We start from the raw sequence: 20,161 nt of genomic DNA, 5'->3' as shown, positions 1-20,161 counted from the left end.
TTCGCCTTTCATTAAACCTTTTCCCAACACTGCCACAGAACCCATCCTGCTAATTTTGTACCATTTGGGCTATCTCAGAGCTATCTCAGGTGTTCTGGATCCCTCTTAGAGGAACTAACCCCTCCCCTGTCCCCATCCCCGTGCCCAGCTACGACGACCACTCGGCAGACCGCAGGGCCTACGACCGCCGTTACTGTGACAGCTACCGGCGCAACGACTACAGCCGCGAGCGGGGCGACGCCTACTACGAGCCCGAGTACCGGCAGCATTCCTACGAGTACCGGCGCTCCCGGGACCGCGAGGGCAGCTACCGCAGCTGCAAAAGCAGCCGGCGTAAGCACAGGCGGAGGCGGCGCCGCAGCCGGTCCTTTAGCCGCTCCTCATCGGTGAGTATCCTGCTGTGCCGTGCCTGCCCTGTAACCTTGCTCTCTCTCTCCCAGGTGCTGAGCTGGGTAAGTAGAAAAATTCACTTTCTAAATGCTCTGTCAGAGTCGGATTGAGCTCTGTGTGTGCGTGTGTGTTGTTTGGAGGAGTTTTGGTGCGGAGCGTTGTTGTTGCTCGCGTCCCTGCGCGCCGTGGTTGGCGCTGCCCGGTGCCAGCTGGGCACGGGTGGCTCAGGCCCTCTCTCATGGGAGGACAGGAGTGCCCTGTGAGGCTGGCAGGTCCCCAGGGTGGTGCTGCACCTCCTCCCGTTCAGTGATGCTCATGGAGGAGCCCCAGCCAGGCAGGGTTTGTGCAAGGCTCGAAGAGCCAGCGCTCAGCTGGTCCCAGTCCCAGAGAGCCTGGGACAGGTGACTGCCCCTGTGGTCCCTGTTTCGGGCCCTGGCTCTGAGCAGGATCCTCCTGGCTGGGCCCAGCTGATGTGGGCTTTGTGGAGGAGCAGAGCTTTTGGAGCACTCAGCTCAGGTGGAGGCAGAACCATCCCAGGCTCTTCCCGGAAGCATCCCTGGCTTTCTCTTCTTGTCTGTTCTGCTGTTCACCTTCCACTTCTGTTAGACCCCAGACACATTCTCTGCTCTGTGTGTGGAGCTCTCAGTGTTGTCTGGTCTGTTCTGGCTCTGTGTCCAGGGAGGGGATTGGGGGCTGGATTTGGGTCCCTAGTCTGCTGGCTGGTTGCTCCCAAGTATGGGGATACTTAGCTGAGGAACCAAAGGCAGGAATTTTCTCTTCTCCAGCATAAACCTCTTATCTGCCTCATCCCAGGGCTGTCCCAGTTCCCTGTTGGGTTCTGCTTCTCTTCTGGAAGTTAGTCCTTCCAGGATCAGCTTCTTTGGGGGAGGGTCTAGGAAGAAGTGTCCATCTTTCCCCAGGCAGTCACTGGGAACTTTCCATTTTGGATGGATCATTGTATCTAAAGCTGCTTTTCTGAAATCTCGGAGTTCATCTTCCCCTGAGTGTCGGGGCTGGGGGAAGCTGTGTGGGAGGTTATTGGAGTGGGATAGGGGTGCCTGTGGGGGCAGCCTGGGCTTGTGCAGGACCTGCCAGGCAGCACCTGCCTCCTGCTGCCCCTGCTCTGCGGCGTGCTCAGGCAGTCCCCAGGACCCGAAGGCCGGTGCTGTTCCTCTCTGAGCCCCCGTGGGAGCAAGAACAGCCAGCCCTTTCCATGCCCCTCAGCTCCCTCACTCTGACAGCTCTGCTGTCACACTGGTTCGGGTTGGGGCCGTTTGTAGGTTCTTTTTTTTCTTATTTTTTTTCTTTTTTTTTTCCTTTTTCTTTTTTTTTTCCTTTTTTTTTTTTTTGCTACAACGAAAAGCAAACTGTTTTTTTCTTTTCTGAGCTAGTGTGTTGTATCTTGACATGTTCCCTTGCAATATCCCTATCGTTATATATTCCTCTGTGCCGTATGAATTGGCTGGGAATCTCCTCCTGCAACCCCTCCTCAAACAACCATGTGAATTTCCAAACCAACCAATGCGTGACGCTGGCTGCTGCTGCGCTGGTTTGAAAATCTGATTGGTGAATGATGAATTCCCTGTCTGCCTGGGCCAGCAGCGGAGTCGACAGAGCAGCAGAAGGGCCAAGAGTGTGGAGGACGACGACGAGGGGCATCTGATCTATCGCGTCGGCGACTGGCTACAAGAAAGATGTACAGCCAAATCGTAACATAATTTAGCTCTCTAGTTAAGCTCCCATCGCAGTCGCAGATCTGTCTTATCTTTCTGTTTCATTTTATTTTCATTGTTTATTAAAGAGAAACCCTCTCCTTTTCCTTCCCCTTTTGTTAAAGCTACGTTTATATTGTGTATTGTTACTGAAGTGGCAGGGAAATTAGGGCAGCTGCCTTGTGCAGCCGGTGTCAGCCTTCCGCTGCTCCGGTCTCTCCAGCTGTGTGCAGGTTAGGTGTTGCAATGCATTCTCCTCTGCCCTGTGTATCGCTGCAGCCAGGTCCTGCTCCCTCTCTCAGCTCCTTCCCTCTCCTTCTCTCCCTCCCAGATGAGATTATCAGCACCCTGGGGGAAGGGACCTTCGGCAGAGTGGTGCAGTGCATGGATCACCGGAGGTATGTGGGGAAAGGGGAGACCACGGCTGGGGGTGAAAATCACTCTCTTGGTTTTCAATATCCTCTCCTGCTCCAGGCTCTCACCCTCTTTGTGTTGCCCATGTGCTGGGGGAAGCTTCAGGGCTGTTTTGTAGGGAGAGAAAGGGACACCTTTGGTGGGCACACCTGCTTGAGCAAGGGAGGCTCGTCAGAAGGTCCCTTTCACAGGGCACAGCCTCTTTTACCTGCTCAGGGCTCACCTGGTGCTTTCTTCCTGTTTCTCCTATAGGATTGTTTTGTAGGGAGGGAAAGGGAAACCTTTGGTGGACACCCCTTAATAATAACCTGCTTGGGCAAGGGAGGCTGGTTAGAAGGTCCCTTTCAGAGGGCACAGCCTCTTTTACCCACTCAGGGCTCACCTTGTGCTTTCTTCCTGTTTCTCCCACAGGGTTGTTTTGTAGGGAGAGAAAGGGACACCTTTGGTGGGCACACCTGCTTGAGCAAGGGAGGCTGGTCAGAAGATCCCTTTCACAGGGCACAGCCTCTTTTACCTGCTCAGGGCTCACCTGGTGCTTTCTTCCTGTTTCTCCCACAGGGGTGGTGCACGTGTTGCTCTGAAAATCATTAAAAACGTGGAGAAATACAAAGAGGCTGCTCGACTGGAAATCAACGTGCTGGAGAAAATCAACGAGAAGGATCCTGAGAACACAAAGTGAGTGTGCTCTCGGTGTTGAGCAGGAAGGGCTGGGTTCAGGGCTGGGCTGGAACGGGTGCTGGGTGTTGTGTGCTTGAAGGTGATCCTGGATAGTTTTGGAAGCACCTTGGCTTGCTGTGAGGTACAGACTGAGCAGGGAAAGGAGGAGCCTGCAGAGCTGTTCCCAACTGGAATGTTTGTGTCAGTCTCTGTGTCAGGATGTTTGACTGGTTTGACTACCACGGCCACATGTGCATCTCCTTCGAGCTGCTGGGGCTCAGCACCTTTGATTTCCTGAAGGATAACAACTACCTGCCTTACCCCATCCACCAAGTACGGCACATGGCCTTCCAGGTGTGCCAGGCTGTGAAGTGTAAGTGTTCCTGCTGCTCTCCTGTGCTTTGGGCTCACCTGGGGAGCTGAGTAGGTTGCACTTCTGCAACTGGTGGCCCAGAGCAACAAGTTTTTGCTGTGGTTCTGAGCCTGAGCCTTCCCGCCCCTCTGGGAATGAATCCTCTTCATTTTCTGGTGCTTGTGGGCTGGCAGTAGCTCAGAGCACTCCAGCATCCACCCCCCTGCTCCTCTGGCAATCAATACAATAAATCTTTGTGCTTCTGGTGAAGCATCATGGCCTGGGCTTTGCCTGGCTGTTCATACCCAGGTTGAAATGTGGCTTAAACTGGTGCCAGTGATGGCTTTTGGGGGAGTGCAGCCTTGTTCTGCTTCTCTCCCCTCACCCAAACTCTCTTTTCTCCCTCAGTTCTGCATGACAATAAACTCACCCACACTGACCTCAAGCCAGAGAACATCCTCTTTGTGAACTCTGACTACGAGCTCTCCTACAACTTGGAAAAGGTAACACATGACACACAGCCTCACTTGGCTCTCCTCTTGGCGTCCCTGAGGGCTCAGACACAGCCCCAGGGGATGGGGGCTCCCTGCACTCCTTCAGGGCTTTGCATGACCTGCCAGGCAGTGCTGGGTGAGCCATGGCTGTGCTGGGAGCTGCTCTGGGGCTGCCAAAGCTTTCCCCTCCCGTGGTGCCCTCAGCTGGGTAAGGCAGGGTTTGGAGGGGCTGCCAGGTGATGGATCCCATTGTCCCCCCTGCAGAAACGGGATGAGAGGAGCGTGAAGAGCACGGCCATCAGGGTGGTGGACTTTGGCAGTGCCACCTTTGACCACGAGCATCACAGCACCATCGTGTCCACCAGGCACTACCGAGCCCCTGAAGTCATCCTGGGTAAGGTGCCCCTGGGTCTCTGCCCCTTGGACCCTGCTGGGATGGGGAGTGTTGGGCATCCACGTCATTCAGGAACATTCTGGGTTTGCCCTGGGAGATGGGAAGTTGATTTAACAGCTCTGCAGTGCTGTTTCCTGGGACCTCCATGGTTACAGCCCTGTCATTGTTCTGGGTTTGTTCCCCCTGGAGAAAAGGAGGTTCAGGGGGGATCCTCTCACTCTCCACAACTTCCTCATGGGGGTTTGGGCTCTGCTCCCAGGGAGCAAGGAGAAATGGCCTCAAGCTGTGCCAGGGTTGGACATCAGGAGGAATTTCTTCCTGGAAAGGGTGGTCAGGCATTGGAAGGGGCTGCCCAGGGAGGTTTGGAGTCCCCATTCCTGGAGGTGTCCAAGGAATGGCTCGATGTGGCACTCATTGTCCTGGACTGGGTGACAAGGTGGGGATGGGTCACAGGTTGGAGTTGGTGATCTTGGAGGTCTTTTCCAGCCTTGCTGATTCCATGATCCACCATCAGCTGGGCAGTATATTGCCAGCAGAGCACCAAGAGCCTGGCTGGAATAGGATGTTATTTATTTTTTTATTAGTTATTTATTTTTAAAAGAAAGAGGGATTTGGACTCTTGTGTTGTAACTGGATCATTTATTTAAACAACATTGTTTTTCAGAGCTTGGCTGGAGCCAGCCCTGTGATGTGTGGAGTATTGGCTGCATCATCTTTGAGTATTATGTGGGTTTCACCCTTTTCCAGGTGAGAACTGTGTGGTGTGGGTACTTCCCAGCTGGTGAGCGGATGCTGGCTGCCTCCCTGAGACTGATGGGGGTCCCTCCATCCCTGCAGCCCTGTGGAGACACCCCAGGTGTTGGCCAGGATGGGGGTTCTGGGTGGGGGAACACCCAGGGCTGGAGGCAGAACCACTGGAATCTATTCCATGCCTTCCCTTTCCATTTCTCCCTCCCAGACACACGACAACCGGGAGCACCTGGCCATGATGGAGAGGATTTTGGGGCCAATTCCTTCTCGAATGGTCCGCAAGACAAGGTGAGCAAAGCCAGCCCTCGTGCTCCACGGGCAGTGCTTCACCCTGGGGGAGATGCCACTCTGGAGCCACCCAGCTGTGTCCCACTGGGGCTGGCACCTTGCTGCTGCTGCTGTGTAACCTGCTGCCCCTTTCTTCTGACAGGAAACAGAAATATTTCTACCACGGCCGCCTGGACTGGGATGAGAACACCTCAGCTGGACGCTACGTTCGGGAGAACTGCAAACCACTGCGGGTGAGGCAGCTTGGCCCCTCCTCAGCTTCTCCCTCTGGGCAAGCCTGAGTTAGACATTGCTTTTTGACTGCTTGGGTTAATCTATCTAAAAAAGAACTATAGAATTTTCACCTTGTCTGATGGTAGTATAAGCGTTTACATGGGTGTACTAGCTGGCTCAACTGAAAACAAAGTTTTTCTAGCAGCATCTTTGATATCTGTTAATACAGGCTGAGGCAATTTTGCTGCTTGGTTTTCTGGTCTATGGTAAGGTGGATCACTTGCTAATTGGGTAACATCTATATCTTCATAAGCAGTATTTGCATATCTTTCAACCAATTTATTAAGAAGCTTTTTTCATTTTAATTCCCATAAAAGATATTGTGAATTGGTTAAAATCAGGGAAGCCACATTTTGACAATCAGCAGGGACTAAGTCATAAGAATTAAAAATACTTTTCAAAACATTATTGAAATAAGGAGATCTCAGTGTGGCCAGCAGAAGGGTGGTTGAAGGGAGCCTTGGCTGTCCCAGCAATAGGAAGCTGCAGCAGTGTGAGTTTAATGTGGAGGACAAGGAGAGCATGGAAAGTTCAGGAAGCTCCCTGGGAAGGGAGGGTGTGTGACAATCTGTCAGTTGTGGATAGAGAGGAGTTCAGAGCTCAGCTCCAGGCTGAGAGATGGTGTGAACAAACCAGAGAACATCAGGATGGGGTGCAGCCTCCCTGAGCCTCACCTTGCCCTCCACCCGCAGCGATACCTGACCTCGGAGGCTGAGGACCATCACCGCCTGTTCGACCTCATCGAGAGCATGCTGGAGTACGAGCCCTCCAAGCGTGTCACCCTGGCTGAGGCCCTCAAGCACCCCTTCTTTGACATGCTGGGCATGGAGCCCAGCACAAAAATGTGGGACTCGAGCCGGGACATCAGCCGGTGACGCCACAGGTGCCAGCCAGCCCTCGGATTCTAGCCCCCGTGGAGGCCTGTGTGATTTCTATTCAGACACTTGGTGCTTTTTTTTTTATATATATATATAAACATGAGATGAACTTCCTGGACACGTTTGTAAAGCTGTTAATATGTGAGATACTGTAAATAGCCCAGATTCTCTGTCGGCCTAGGAGCACCACGGGCCTGACCTGCTGTTGCTGCTGCTGTTCTTGTGAGGTGAGGGGGGTCGGTGTGTCCGTGCTGTAAATACCTCTTGGCCTGTGTTGCTTTGTCTCCTGTTCCTGCCCCTCCTCGGTGTAAATACTCCAGGACTCGCAGCTCTCTGTAGCTTATCTGTTTCCTTGTAAGTTATGGAACTGGTGGGACTGCATGGGAATTATTTTTTGGATCAATGTCATAGCCCATCCCCACACCAGAGTTTTATAAGAATTTTGTACAGTCTTTGTGAGAAATAAATATGAAGTGAATAAAGCACCTGGTCTGGGTTTGGCCTGACAGCTGCTGATCCTGGGGTTGTTTTGCTGTGCCCTATGGGGGGAAGGAGAAGGGGGGGAAATGGAACTTTGTGGTCCAGCTGTATCCACCTGCACTGAGTAGGAGCTGCTTTTGGCCCTCAGGGCTGCAGCTGGACCTGAGTAGATGCTGTTTTGTGGGGTAGAAAACCAGGGACTGGCTTTTTCTTCATGCCCTGGGTCCAGTGTTGGGGTGGGAGGCAGTGAAGGGACAGGGAGGGTTCTCTTACCTGAAGGAACCTCTCAGCCTTAGCTGGCTGGGGCTGTCAGGAGCCCACATCCCGCTGTCCTACACCCACCCCAGGGCTGGCTGTGTCTTTTGGACTCTTCCCAGCTCTGCAGGGAGGCTGGGCCTTGGTTTGGGCTGTTCCCTGGGTGTTTTCTGGGCTGTGTCACAGCTGATGGCAGGGGCAGAGCCTCGCTGGGGTGTGGGTGACAGATGAGCTCTGCTGTGGCACCATCAGGCTGTGCCAGGCTGTGCCCTGGCTGAGGGGAAAGGAAATGTCTGGTTTCACCTGGAGTGAGCGTGGGGAGCCTCAGGGTGGCACTGAGCCATGTCTGTGGGCTTGTGAGAGACTCAGGAAGGGTGGCACTGAGCCATCTGCATGGACCTCAGCAAGGGTGGCACTGAGCCATCTCCATGGACCTCAGGAAAGGTGACAGCCATCTCCATGGGCCTGTGAGAGCCTCAGGAAGGGTGGCACTGAGCCATCTCCATGGGCATCAGGAGAGCTGACACTGAGCCATCTCCATGGACCTCAGGAAAGGTGACAGCCATCTCCATGGACCTCAGGAAGGTGGCACTGAGCCATCTCCATGGGTCTCAGGAGAGCTAACACTGAGCCATCTCCATGGGCCTCAGGAAGGTGACACTGAGCCACCTCCATGGACCTCAGAAAGGTGACACTGAGCCATCTCCATGGGCCTCAGGAAGGGTGGCACTGAGCCACCTCCATGGGCTTGTGACCCTCCCTTCCTCCTGTCCCACTGCCCCTGTGCCCAGCCCCACACTGAAGCTGGAGGACAATTAAATTATCTGATTCATACCTTAACTTCAAGAAAATAAACTCATGCTGGTGTCCAAACCCCAAATCCACAGCTTCCACCTCTGCCAGGAGCAGCTCCAGGTTTTGGAGAGGTGGGAGCTCACCTGTGGGATTCAGATGGCACTCTCATTCTGTGCAGTGTTTTTGGCAGTGGTGTCCTGCTCCCGGGATGCTGACAGGACCTGGGGTGGGGTCAGTGTGCAGTCCATGAGCAGCTGGAGGGGAAGGATTTGGAGATTCCTATAAATAAACAGCTCCAGGAGACACAGGAGGAATTCCCCGAGTGCTCGTCGTGCCCGAGTCCCTGGCTGGCTGTGGTGACAGCTGCTGGAGTGGCAACGCCTGGGAGGACGGGAGGGGCTGTGCGGGCAGCAGGTGAACGGTACCGGTACCGGGGCTGTGCCCGGTAAGAGCAGGGAGCAGGACCGGGGGTGGGGACATGCAGGAGGAGCCGCTGTCCCGGCAGGTCCGGCTGGGCGGGGACCCGGAACTATGGGGGAACCGGGGGTGATGGGCGGTGGATACCGGGACACTGGGGGATGATGGGCACCGGGACACCGGGGAGTGACGGGTAATGGATACCGGGACATCGGGAGGCGATGGAGGACGGATATGGGGCACGAGAGGTGATGGGTAATGGATACCGGGACACCGAGGGATGATAGGAGGTGGATACCGGGACACCGGAGGGGCGATGGGTACTGGATACCGGGACACCGGGGTGCGATGGGTACTGGATACCGGGACACTGGGGGGTGACGGGGTCCCGTCCCGGCCGCCCCTCTCGGGGGTACCCGAAGGAAGGGCGGCCCCGGGGTTGGGGTGGGGACGGGCGCGCCGCACGTGACCCCCGGGACACGTGGCTGCGTCACGCGCGCGCCCCGCCAGGCGCGGCTCCGACGCGTGCGCAGCGGCCCCCTGCGGCGGGGGTCTCCCCGATGACGTCACGGTGCAGCGGGACCAATCAGCGGCGGGCAGGGGCGGGGCCTGGCGGCGGCGGCGACGCCGGTCCCGCGGGTCCAGCGCGCTCCCGGTCCCGGTCTGGCCATGGCCCAGCGCGGCGGCCCCGCGGTGCTCCCGGACAACCCCTTCCAGGACCCCGCGGCGCTGCAGGCCCGGCCCGGCGCTGTGCTGGATGGCTACAACCCCTTCGAGAGCGACGCGGTGAGCGGCGGGGCCTGCCCGGGCACCGGGGCCTGCCCTGGTACCGGATCTTCTTCCCGGCACCGGCGTTTTCCCCGCTACCGGCGCGGTCTCACCCCTCTCCTCTTCCCCTGCAGCCACCGCCGCCCTTCCAGACCCCGTCGGTAGCGCCACCGCCTCCGGTACCGGCGGCCGCGCAGCCCCCGCGGAAGGCGAGTCCTACCGAGCCCCGCAACTACGGCTCCTACGGCTCGCAGGTACGGGGGGAGGCGCCGCCGGGCCGGGACACGGGCACGGGCCGGAGCCCAAGGGTTGTGTCCCCCCTCTCCGCAGGCCTCGGCCGCTGCCGCCACGGCGGAGCTGCTGAAGCGGCAGGAGGAGCTCAACCGGAAAGCGGAGGAGCTGGACCGGCGGGAGCGGGAGCTGCAGAACGCGGCCCTCGGCGGTGCTCAGAGTGAGTGGCGGGGCTGGGCAGGGCTGGGACCCCCTTGGAGCCCTCCTGGCTCCTCCTCACCCCCTTCCCTCCGCAGCGAGGCTCAACAATTGGCCCCCGCTGCCGTCCTTCTGCCCGGTGAAGCCGTGCTTCTACCAGGACATCCCCGTGGAGATCCCGGCTGACTTCCAGAAGACAGTGACAACCATGTACTACCTCTGGATGGGTGAGTCTCCAGCAGAGCCTGGCAGCAGGTGGAAGGATGAATTTGGGTGCTGCTGCTCTGGGGAATTGGGATGAACAGGTGGTTGTGGGGTTGGGGGAGCCTGGATGGGCTCCTGAGTCTGTTCTGTCTCTCAGCCAGCACCATTGCTCTGTTCATGAACTTCCTGTCCTCGCTCGCCTGGTTCTGCGTGGATCCCACGTCCGGCTCTGGGTTTGGCCTCTCCATCCTCTGGGCTCTGCTCTACACGCCCTGTTCCTTTGTCTGCTGGTACCGGCCCATGTACAAAGCCTTCAGGTGTGTCCCGAGCCCTGGGCACCTGCAGGATGGGCTCTTCCACCCCAAGCTCCCTGTTCTCCTGCTTTAAGGAAGGTTTGGGAGCTTCCTCACCTTACTCGTTTCTTCCTCCCAGGAGCGACAGTTCCTTCAACTTCTTTGTCTTCTTCTTCGTCTTCTTTGCCCAGAACGTGATGTATGTGCTGCAGGCCATCGGCATCCCAAACTGGGGATTCAGGTGGGCCGTGTGCTGACCCTGCAGAGGTGAGAGGTGGGTGGGGAGGAGGGAACCTGGGGGACACAGCCTCTTGTTTTGCAGTGGCTGGATCCTGAGCCTGATAGCACTGCGGACTAACAAGGCCGTGGCCGTGATGATGATCCTGGTGTCCTTGTCCTTCACGGCCGTGGCTGTGCTGGGCATCATCATGCTGAAAAAGGTGGGTTGGGATCAAAGCCTGCAGCCTGAGCCATCCCTCATCCCTTTTTGGGGGGAGTTTGGGCCATCACAACTCTGTGTACTCAGGACCTGCAGCCTGAGCCATCCCTTTGGGGAAGTTTGGGTCATCACAGCTCTGTTTATCTGGGGCCTGTAGCCTGAGCCATCCCTTTGGGGAGGTTTGGGCTGTCACAGCTCTGTTTTCTGGGGGTCTGTAGCCAGAGGCATCCCTCATCCCTTTTTGGAGAGGTTTGGGTCTTCACAACTCTGTTCACCTGTGGGACCTGCAGCCTGAGCCATCCCTCATCCCTTTTGGGGGAAGTTTAGGCCATCACAGCTCTCTTAAACTGGAGCCTGCAGCCTGAGCCATCCCTCATCCCTTTTGGGGGATGTTTGGGCCATCACAGCTCTGTTTAACTGGAGCCTGCAGCCAGAGCCATCCTTTTGGGGAGGTTTGAGTCATCACAGCTCTGGTAAACTGGGACCTGCAGCCTGAGCCATCCCTCATCCCTTTTGGGGGAGGTTTGGTCCATCACAACTTTGTTTACTCAGGACCTGCAGTTCAAACTATCCTTTTGGGGAGCTTTGGGCCATCACAGCTCTGTTAAACTGGGACCTGCAGCCTGAGCCATCCCTTTGGGGAGCTTTGGGCCACCACAGCTCTGTTAAACTGGGACCTGCAGCCTGAGCCATCCCTGTGGGGAGGTTTGGGCCATCACAGCTCTGTTTCCCTGGGCCTCCAGCCCTGACCCCATTCCCTGCTGCCCCCAGATCCACTCCCTGTACCGCCGCACGGGTGCCAGCTTTCAGAAGGCGCAGGAGGAGTTTGCCGCCGGCGTTTTCTCCAACCAGGCCGTGCGCACGGCCGCGGCCAACGCCGCCGCGGGCGCGGCCACCAACGCCTTCCGTGCCCCGTAGCCTGTGGGCCCTGCCCCTCCCGGTGCCCCGGGGCTCCTCCCGAGGAAGAGGAAGGCCAAGAGGAAGAGAAGAGGAAACCCGAGTCGCACTTTCACTGGATCCCCCATCGGCTCTCAGAGGCTGCCTCATCCCAGCTTGGAAGTGCTGGTGCCTGAATCGTCTGCTGCTCTTAACCCCCTTTTTCCTCACGGACAGAGGCTGTTGTGGTTTGTGCTGGTCCCCTCCCCTCAGCAGATTGGGGGGAGCAGGGTGGGGAGCCCTGAGCCGTCGTCCTCCCTTCCAGCACCAGCTGCTGGGGGCAGGAGCCTCCCCAGATGGCTGCAATGCTGCTTCCAGGGACTGGAACGGTCACTTGCCTTCCTTGTGCTCTCCTGTTTCCCCACCTGGTGATGACACTTGTGCTCCTTTAGGGTGTGGGAGGGTCCCCTGCCACCCCCGTGTGCCCAGGGGACCCCCATGCTCTGCCAAGAACGTCATCCCCCTCTTCCTCCTGGGGCTTGCTCCAGTGGGATGAGGATGGGGCTGGTGCTTTCCCCAGGCTGTCTCATCCTTTTGTCCCGTCCCTTTCCCCATCCTCTCCCTCTCTTCAGGCCCAGGGATGAGGAGAGCAGGGCAGGGACAGGCAGAGCTCGGGCAGCTGCTGCTTGTGGGGATCCTGCCTTTAGCCCGTGTGGAGCCCAAAGCCAGGCTGGGTGCCGAGGAGCAGCCCCGGCGTTTACATGGCTCCCCTTTGCCTCCAGGGAGGGCTGAACAGCTCCTGCAGCCCCCTCCCCACCTGCTTCGAGGACTGTGACCCCCTTGCTGCCCTCAGCACCCTCCAGCCAAGGCCTTCGGGGGCTGAGCCAGCCCCGGTGTGCAGCCCCGCGCCCCCTTACCTGCCCTCTGTCCCCTGCCCTGGTGTCCCTGGGGGTCCCCAGGACAGGTCTCACGCATTCTGCTTCAGTCCATCTCCTCTCGGATGCTCCGGGGCTGGCGAGAGGCTTTGTGCCTTCAGCCGTGAGGGCCGGTGCCCTCCCGGTCCCGCTGGAACCGGGGCTCCTCCGGGCGTCCCCGCCTCCTCCGCTGCTCCCCGTGTGCTGTTCCCGCCTGCTCCCGGTTTATTTAAGGAATAAATGAAGGTTTACTCTCTTCCTTCGCCATCTCCGTGCGCCTCCCGGGGGGCTGGGGGGGAGCGGCGGGGCCGCTGCCGGTGCCGCGGCTCCCGGGGCCGCTGTGGGCGGACTACAGCTCCCGTCGTGCCCCGCGGGGGCGGCCCCGGCGCGGCCCAGCCCCGCCGGCCCGTGTGGGACCGGCCCCGCCGCTCCCGGCGCTCCAGCTGCGGCCCCGGGCGCTCCCCGGCCATGCTCGGCCGCAGCCTCCCGCCGCTCCGGCGTCCCCGCCCGCCGCTCCGTGCGGCGCCGGGGCTGCGGGGCGCGGGGCTGACGGACCGCCGGTAGCCGCCCGCCCTCCCTTACCGGTACCGGGAGCCGGCTCTGCGCCCACCGCCGCCAGCGGAGGATGCTCCGGTCCGGAGCGCGGCTCCCGCCTGCAGGCGCTGCCCCGGGGGCCGCGTCCCGGGCGGCGGCTCTCGGTCCCCGCGGGGCGGGATGATCTCCCGGCGGGGGCCCGGCGCTGCACCGACGGCCAGGGAGGCGGCGGCGGTCCCGGGGCCGCGCTCCGTGCCCGGCCGGCGGTTCTAGGCCGGTTCCGTTCCGCGTGGCCGTGGGCGCTGCCCGAGCCCCCCCGCCCGGGGCAGGGAAGAGCCGCCGTCAGCATCCTCCGGCAAGGCCGAAAGGTGGAGCCCGGCCCGTTCCCGCAGAGCGGCTGCTCCCGCTGCCCGCGGTCCTGGCGCGGTGCCGCCGGCTGCCCCGGGGCTCCGGGGCCGGCCCCGAGCCGCCGCCCGCCGCGGCCATGCCCTCCCCCAGCGACTCGAACCGCTCGCTGACCGGCCGCAGCTCCCGCAGCCTCACCCACCTCCGCCTCCAGCGCGCCTGGCTGCAGGTCCTGCTCGTCCTGGGGCTCGTGCAAGCCGTGCTGGGCGTCCTCATCGTCACCTTCAGCCTGGTGGCGGCCACCATCACTCCCTCCACCAAAATCCGGCACTCCTGCCCGTCCTGGGCCGGCTTCTCGGTGAGTACGGGGCCGAGGGGGCTGCGCTGCTCCCCCGGGGGCCGAACCGGCCGCCGGTCCCAGGGGAGAGCAGCCCCGGTGCTCCCCCAGCCTCTGCCCGTGCCTGCCGCGGTGCATTGTGGGAGAATCCCAAGGGCTCCCCCAGGGTGACTCTGAGGGATGGGGACCCCCGAGGGGTGCGGGGGAAGTCTGGGGTCCGCAGGGAGGGGTGTGGGGGCACCACGGTGACCACAGGGCAGGGACAGGGTGGTGATGGGGGCTCTGCTCTGGCTGCCGGGTATTGGGGTGGGGGCAGCACCCGGGGTCCCCTGTGGTGACCCTGCAGCACGGCTGCTGGCCTGGGTTTGCTTGCTGCCCAGCCAGAGCAGCCCGCAGTCCCCAGGCCCTGAATCAGCAGTTTCTCCCATCTCGTGGCGCCAGGGCTGCTCCTACAGCCCCATTGCTCCCGGGCTGGCTCCAGGCCTGTGGGAACCAGGGGGCTCTGCCCATGGGCAGGAGCTGCTCTGGCCCCTGTGCCTATCTGAGCCTTCTCCCTGTGCTCACCCCGGGCCTTGTGCACCTGCAGCTGGCACTGTCCGGGCTGGTCGGCATCGTCTCCTGGAAGCGGCCGCTCACCCTGGTGGTAGGTGTTGGGGGGACACCCTTCCGCAGGCGGGGCAGCCCAGACCGAGCATCCCCCCCCGTGCCCCCGGGTGCTCCGCCGGCTCCCTGCGCCGCCGGCAGCCCCTCTCCTCCCGCTGCAGATCGCCTTCTTCACGCTGCTCTCGGTGCTGGGCGTCATGCTGAGCCTCGCCGGCTCCATCCTGTCGTGCCAGAACGCGCAGCTGGTGAAGAGCCTGGAGGCCTGCGAGAGGGTGAGGCTGAGCAGGGACCCCCGGGCTCATGCCTGGCTTGTGGGGGGCTCTGCGGAGCTGGTGGGGATGCGCTGGTGGCTCTCAGGGAGATTACACGGCATCCAGAGCTTCCTCGCAGTGTTTCTTGTCGCCAGGAGAGGGACACGTGTGTCTGCTGCCAGGCCCGCTCGGAGCCCCCGCCCGCCTCCTGCAGCCAGCAGAGCGAGCAGCTCACCATGTTCCCCAACGCCAACTGCCGGAGCATCCGTGTGGCGCTCAAGGTGGAGGAGCTGGGGGATGCAAGGGCTCCCTGGGAAGCGGCCGCAGCCCCGGCCATGGCTCTGCGGGCTCTGCAGCTCACCCCACTGCTCCCCAGGATCTCCTCTTCAGTGTCTGTGGCTTGACCATCTTCTCCACCATCATCTGCATGCTCTCTGCTGTCGTGTGCTGCATCCAGATCTTCTCCCTTGACATCGTCCACATGGTGAGTCCCAGGCTGGGGTGGTCCCTGGGGTGCCAGGGCAGGACCTGGCCCCAGCCAGGTGCAGAATAAAGCCCAGGATGCACATCCCTTGCTGGATCTCAGCCCAGGAGGTCCCAGCTCTCCCTTCTCTCCCTGCAGCTGGTCCCACAGCGCTCGAGCTCTGTGACATTGGAATGCACGTCCCCACCTGACACCTTCCTGCAGAGCATGATGGACTTCGAGGAGTTTGTGCCCCCAGTGCCACCTCCCCCCTACTACCCCCCTGAGTACACCTGCAGCTCCGAGACGGATGCACAGAGGTACCAAGGGAGCAAGGCTTCGAGAACAGGGGGTCTGTGTGCCCCCAGGCTGGGCTTGTCCCACCCAGAGTGGCTTTTCTGCTTTGCCTCCACAGCATCACCTACAATGGCTCCATGGACAGCCCCGTGCCCCTCTACCCAACCGATTTCCCCCCATCCTACGAGACAGTGATGGGGCTGCGGGGAGACAGCCAGGTGGGGCTGTGGGGCTGTGGGCAGGGCAGGCTGGGCACGATGGGCTCCAGCTCAGCTGAGCCCTGTGCCTGCTGCCCCACAGGCCACCCTGTTCGACTCGCAGCTGACAGAGGGCTCCCACGCCTGCACCTGTGACCGTGTCCCCTCCATCGTGCTCAGCGGGGAAGGTGAGCACTGCCCCCAGGATGATGGCAGGGCCGGCTCTGGCAGCTCCTCAGCCATGCCCATCCTCTCCCCTCGCAGTCTCCATGGACAGCGGCTCCCTGATCATGTCGGAGATCATGGACATCCCCGGGGACAGCAGCCCCTCGGAGGACTCGTGCCTGCTGGAGCTGCAGGGCTCCATGCGCTCCGTGGATTACGTCCTGTTCCGCTCCATCCAGCGCAGCCGCGCCGATTACTGCCTGAGCGTGGACTGCGTGCAGTGCAGCCACCACGCCCGCAGCCCCACGCTGGCCCTGCAGGGCCCCTTCGAGGAGATGCCCCAGCCCCGAGTGCGGGGCGAGCGCTCCTATTCGTGCTCCACCGCCGAGCCCGGCCCCGACGGCGGCGGCGTCCTGGTGGGGGGAGCCGTGACCCACAGCTGCAACCGGCTGGTGGGGCCGGTGCGCTGTGCCGGGCCCTGCTTCCCCGAGGTGCGCCTCAAGGACAAGGGATCGTCGCTGCAGGGACGCGGAGGTGACCGTCACACGGACACCGCCACCGCCGGCCGCCCCCGGCGCAACAGCGAGACCTCGTGCCCTTCGTCCCCGGCCCCGGGGATGGCCCCGCGCCCGCTGCTGAGGTCGCACAGTGACCCCGGTGTCCCCATGGCCGGCCGTGCTGGTAGGTGACAATGACCTCCGGGATGGGATGGGAGTGTGGCAGCGTCTGTGCGGTGCGGCCGGGATGTGCCGCAGGGTTTGGCTGTGCGGCCAGGTGGGATTAGAGCCAGTCTGGGATGGAACGAGGGGAGCAGGGGAGGTCTGCTGGGCTGGGAGCAGGGGTGCTGGAGGGTTCTGCTGCCTGGGGTGTGCACACCTGCCCAGGCCTGACGGCTCTCTCTGCTCCCAGCAGATTTCAGGGAAGTACTTTATACCAAAGCACTGGAGGACACCGTGTCCGACTCCTCCGCTGATACAGGTCAGGGCACTGGGGTGTACTGGGAAGGGAAATGGGGCATGGGAGGTGTCTGAAGCCCTCTGGGGGCTGAGCTCACCCTGTTGGGGCTGGGACAGTGGGGACCAGAGGTGGGACTGCTCCTCCTGACTGGGGATGGGACACAGCAGGACCCCAGGGCTCTGAGGACAGGTTTGCTGGGAGCAGCATCCTGGGGTGTGACAGTGGGGACAGGTCCATCAGAGCAGTGTCCTGTGCCTGCCAGAGCAGTGTCCCAGGTCTGCTGGTGGGGATGGATCCATCAGGGCAGTGTCCTGTGCCTGTCACAGCAATGTCCTGAGTCTGACAGTGGGGACAGGTCCATCAGGGCAGTGTCCTGTGTCTGATGATGAGGACAGGACTGTCAGAGGAGTGTCCTGTGTCTGTTGACAAGGACAGGACTGTCAGAGCAGTGTCCCAGGTCTGATGGTGGGGATGGATCCATCAGAGCAGTGTCCTGGGTCTGACAATGGGGACAGGTTCATCAGGGCAGTGTCCTGGGTCTGATGACAAGGACAGGACTGCCAGAGCAGTGTCCTGGGGACACCAATGGAGACACCAATGGGGACAGGTTCATCAGGGCAGTGTCCCTGATCTGATGACAAGGACAGGACTGCCAGAGCAGTGTCCTCTGTGTGACAGCACCCTCCCCACAGGGCTGTGCTCTGAGGCCTGCCTGCTCCACCGCTCCCACTGTGACTCCCCGCCGCTGCTCCGGGCTGGCTCCGTGGGGAAGAACAAGCTGCCACCCTCCAAGAAGGTGCCACAGCAGCTGTCCAAGACGGCCACCCGCTCCCTGGGGGACCTCAAGGGCTACCGGGGCACCCGTGGGCTGGTGGCCAGGTTCCTGCAGAGACCCAAGCGCAGCGTGGAGGTGTCTGGGCACAGCTTCCACGGGCACAAACAGGTGGGTTCTGGAAGCCACAAGGGATGGGCAACTCCTCCTTCCCATCCACGCTCTCCCTCCTTTCTCTCCCATCAACACCTCCACCCTGGCCCTTCCATTGTTTCATTCCCCTGCTGCACCTCCATTGTGTGGGCACCGTGGCTGCAGGCAGAGCGTTCTTCCTGCAGCACCGTCCTTGCCCAGCCCTTCCTGGGGGGCAGCTCCTTTTCCTTGATCCCCACCGGAGCCACAGGTGGGAAAATCATCCCTGTTGCAATGGCTTTGGCTTTGCCCCTGAGTCACTGCACCCGGAGGCAGCTGCTGGGACATCCCCACAGCTCAGCTTTACGGGAGTCCTTGCGCAGCCCGGGAGGCCTCGACGGGAACCAACCTGTCCCAAATGCCAGTGTGGGCGCGTGATGCACGCCTCTGCCATCCCTGTCACCTCTGTCCTCCTGCCCCGTGTGCTGCCTGGCCGTGCTGGGGTGGGGGGGATTGAGCACAGGGGGGTGGCACATGGAAGTGGTGCCATGGGAAGGAGTGTCATGGACAGGGGTACCATGGGCACTGGTGCCATGGGCAGGGGTTCACAGGCAGGGGTGTCACGTGCAGGGGTGTCATGGGCAGGGGTGCCATGGGCAGGGGTGCCACGGGCAGGGGTGCCATGGGCAGGGGTGCCATGGTCAGGGGTGTCACGGACAGGGGTACCATGGGCACTGGTGCCATGGGCAGGGGTTCACAGGCAGGGGTGTCACGTGCAGGGGTGTCATGGGCAGGGATGTTATGGGCAGGGGTGCCATGGGAAGGAGTGTCATGGACAGGGGTGGCACAGGCAGTGGTGCCATGGGCAGGGGTCCACGGGCAGGGGTGTCACGTGCAGGGGTGTCAGGGCTAGGGGTGCCACAGGCACGCATATCACAGGCAGGGGTACCATGGGCCGGGGTCCACGGACAAGGGTGCCATGGGAAAGGGTGTCACAGGCGGGGGTTCACAGGCAGGGGTGCCATGGGCAGCAGTGTTACAGACAGGGGTGTTACAGGCAGGGTGCCATGAGCAGGGGTGCCACGGGCAGGGGTGACACGGACAGGGGTTCACAGGCAGGGGTGTCATGGGCAGGGGTGCCGTGGACAGGGGTGTCACGGACAGGGGTACCATGGGCACTGGTGCCATGGGCAGGGGTTCACAGGCAGGGGTGCCATGGGCAGCGGTGTTACAGGCAGGGATGTTATGGGCAGGGTACCATGGGCAGGGGTGCCATGGGCAGGGGTACCACGGGCAGGGGTGACACGGACAGGGGTTCACAGGCAGGGGTCCACAGGCAGGGGTGTCACGGGCAGGGGTGCCACGGGCAGGGGTCCACAGGCAGGGGTGTCATGGGCAGGGGTGTCATGGGCAGGGGTGCCGTGGGCAGGGGTGACACGGGCAGGGGTGCCACAGGCAGGAGTGGCACGCCCAGGGGTACTACGGGCAGGGGTGTCACAGGCAGAGGTGCCATGATCAGTGGTGTCACGGCCAGGGCTGCCATCCCTGAGGTTACAGCCCATCCCCATGCCCTGCAGGTTCCCTGGAGTGCCTGGCCGGGTGCAGAGCGGCCCCACGAAGGGATCCACCTGCAGAGCTGCGGGGACCTGAGCTCCACGTCGTCCCTGCGGCGGCTCCTGTCCTCACGCCGCCTGGAGCGCGGCCGCCCGCGGAGCCTCAGCGGGGCCTGCAAGGAGAGCGCGCTCTGAGGGCACGGCCTGGCACGGACCCTCCGCCCTGGGGAGGGAATCCCGCTCTGGGCTCAGCCCTGGACATTGCTCGGACATTGCTGCTGCTGCCCTGGTGGGGCTGGGCCCTGCCCTGCTGCCCCGGGGGTTGGGCTGAGCCCCTTCCCCGAGCAGGGCTGGGGTTCGGGGCTGGTCCCCTGGGGTGTCTGTGGGGAGCCAGGACAGCTGTGCCTGTCCCCCTCTGCCTGTCTGGGATGGTTATGCCTGTTCCTTGTCCTCTTCCTTCTTCTGGGCATGCCTGTCCCTTGCCCTGTCCCTTGTGCCAGCTGTGCCTATTCCCTGGGATGGCCACGCCTGTCCCCTGCCCTGTCCCATGTTGTGGCTGTGCCTGACGCACGCACTGGCCATCCCCTGTCCCCTGTGCCAGCCGTGCCTGTAGCCTGGCATGGCCGTGTCTGTCCCCTGCCCTGGCCATGCTGTCCCTTTGGCTGGCTATGCTGGCTTGATCCCCGGTCCCTTGTGCCAGCCATGCCCGTCCCCTGTCCCCTCCACTGGCCGTGCCTGTCTTCTGCCTTGTTCTGTGGCTGGCCATGCTGGCTTCATCCTCAGTCCCCTGTGCCAGCCGTGCCTGTCCTCCAGGACAACCTTGCCTGTCCCCTGACCTGTCCCCTGTGCTGGCCCGGTCCCTGGCCTCCTGTGCCAGCGTACCCCGGAACTGCCACGCCTGTCCCTTGCTCTGTCCCCTGTCTCCAGGCCCTCCGCCCCGTTCGGTGCCGGTGCCGGTGCTGGCCGTGCCCGTTCCTCCCCGCCCGGCTGCGCCCGGGCCGCGCTGCGGGGCCGGTCCCGCGGCCGCTGCCCCTCGCTAGAGACCGAATAAAGGTGGTCGCCGCCGCCCACGGCGCCGGTGTC

General features: G+C 61.6%; 3 protein-coding genes and 1 long non-coding RNA gene across 8 annotated transcripts in view; 3 read left to right on the top strand and 1 right to left on the bottom strand.

The window, feature by feature from the left end:
- CLK2 (CDC like kinase 2) overlaps positions 1-7,103 on the top strand; it is a 16,385-nt gene extending 9,282 nt beyond the window's left edge. The window contains exons 3-13 of one of the 3 annotated variants that reach the window (XM_074529542.1): positions 149-386; positions 1,993-2,086; positions 2,434-2,500; positions 3,075-3,191; positions 3,380-3,546; positions 3,934-4,028; positions 4,284-4,413; positions 5,078-5,160; positions 5,372-5,451; positions 5,594-5,684; positions 6,417-7,103. In XM_074529542.1, coding sequence (XP_074385643.1) covers positions 149-386; positions 1,993-2,086; positions 2,434-2,500; positions 3,075-3,191; positions 3,380-3,546; positions 3,934-4,028; positions 4,284-4,413; positions 5,078-5,160; positions 5,372-5,451; positions 5,594-5,684; positions 6,417-6,599 — 1,345 coding nt within the window. In that variant the 3' untranslated portion in view covers positions 6,600-7,103. Of the gene's footprint in view, positions 1-148; positions 387-1,989; positions 2,087-2,433; positions 2,501-3,074; positions 3,192-3,379; positions 3,547-3,933; positions 4,029-4,283; positions 4,414-5,077; positions 5,161-5,371; positions 5,452-5,593; positions 5,685-6,416 lie in introns of those variants that run through there. The other 2 variants (XM_074529541.1, XM_074529543.1) reach the window with 2 other exon arrangements.
- On the bottom strand, positions 6,636-13,680 carry LOC113460499 (uncharacterized). The gene is made up of 4 exons (XR_012577357.1): positions 13,554-13,680; positions 10,361-10,502; positions 8,276-8,386; positions 6,636-6,978 (listed from the first exon to the last, which is right to left on the bottom strand). It is a non-coding gene; the product is annotated as an uncharacterized LOC113460499 (long non-coding RNA).
- SCAMP3 (secretory carrier membrane protein 3) lies at positions 9,120-12,728 on the top strand. The gene is made up of 8 exons (XM_074529544.1): positions 9,120-9,335; positions 9,452-9,571; positions 9,648-9,768; positions 9,845-9,973; positions 10,108-10,267; positions 10,383-10,484; positions 10,566-10,683; positions 11,454-12,728. The coding sequence occupies exons 1-8, from the start codon at positions 9,219-9,221 to the stop codon at positions 11,598-11,600; spliced, it is 1,014 nt and encodes a 337-aa protein (XP_074385645.1). The 5' UTR covers positions 9,120-9,218; the 3' UTR covers positions 11,601-12,728.
- ENTREP3 (endosomal transmembrane epsin interactor 3) lies at positions 13,425-20,143 on the top strand. 3 transcript variants are annotated; one of them, XM_074529537.1, is made up of 12 exons: positions 13,425-13,709; positions 14,275-14,331; positions 14,453-14,563; positions 14,698-14,823; positions 14,919-15,026; positions 15,165-15,325; positions 15,421-15,520; positions 15,603-15,687; positions 15,764-16,345; positions 16,574-16,642; positions 17,314-17,564; positions 19,103-20,143. In XM_074529537.1, the coding sequence occupies exons 1-12, from the start codon at positions 13,491-13,493 to the stop codon at positions 19,271-19,273; spliced, it is 2,040 nt and encodes a 679-aa protein (XP_074385638.1). In that variant the 5' UTR covers positions 13,425-13,490; the 3' UTR covers positions 19,274-20,143. The 3 variants fall into 3 exon arrangements, with proteins under 3 accessions (XP_074385638.1, XP_074385637.1, XP_074385636.1); XM_074529536.1 differs by having other exon boundaries at positions 14,682-15,026; positions 16,577-16,642; XM_074529535.1 differs by having other exon boundaries at positions 14,682-15,026.
- Positions 20,144-20,161: the final 18 nt, after the last annotated feature.

Source organism: Zonotrichia albicollis, chromosome 30 (genome assembly GCF_047830755.1).
Source record: "Zonotrichia albicollis isolate bZonAlb1 chromosome 30, bZonAlb1.hap1, whole genome shotgun sequence".
NCBI classification, from domain to species: Eukaryota; Metazoa; Chordata; class Aves; order Passeriformes; family Passerellidae; genus Zonotrichia; species Zonotrichia albicollis.
Note: the sequence above shows the minus strand (reverse complement) of the source record. Positions and strands in the feature narration are given on the sequence as shown.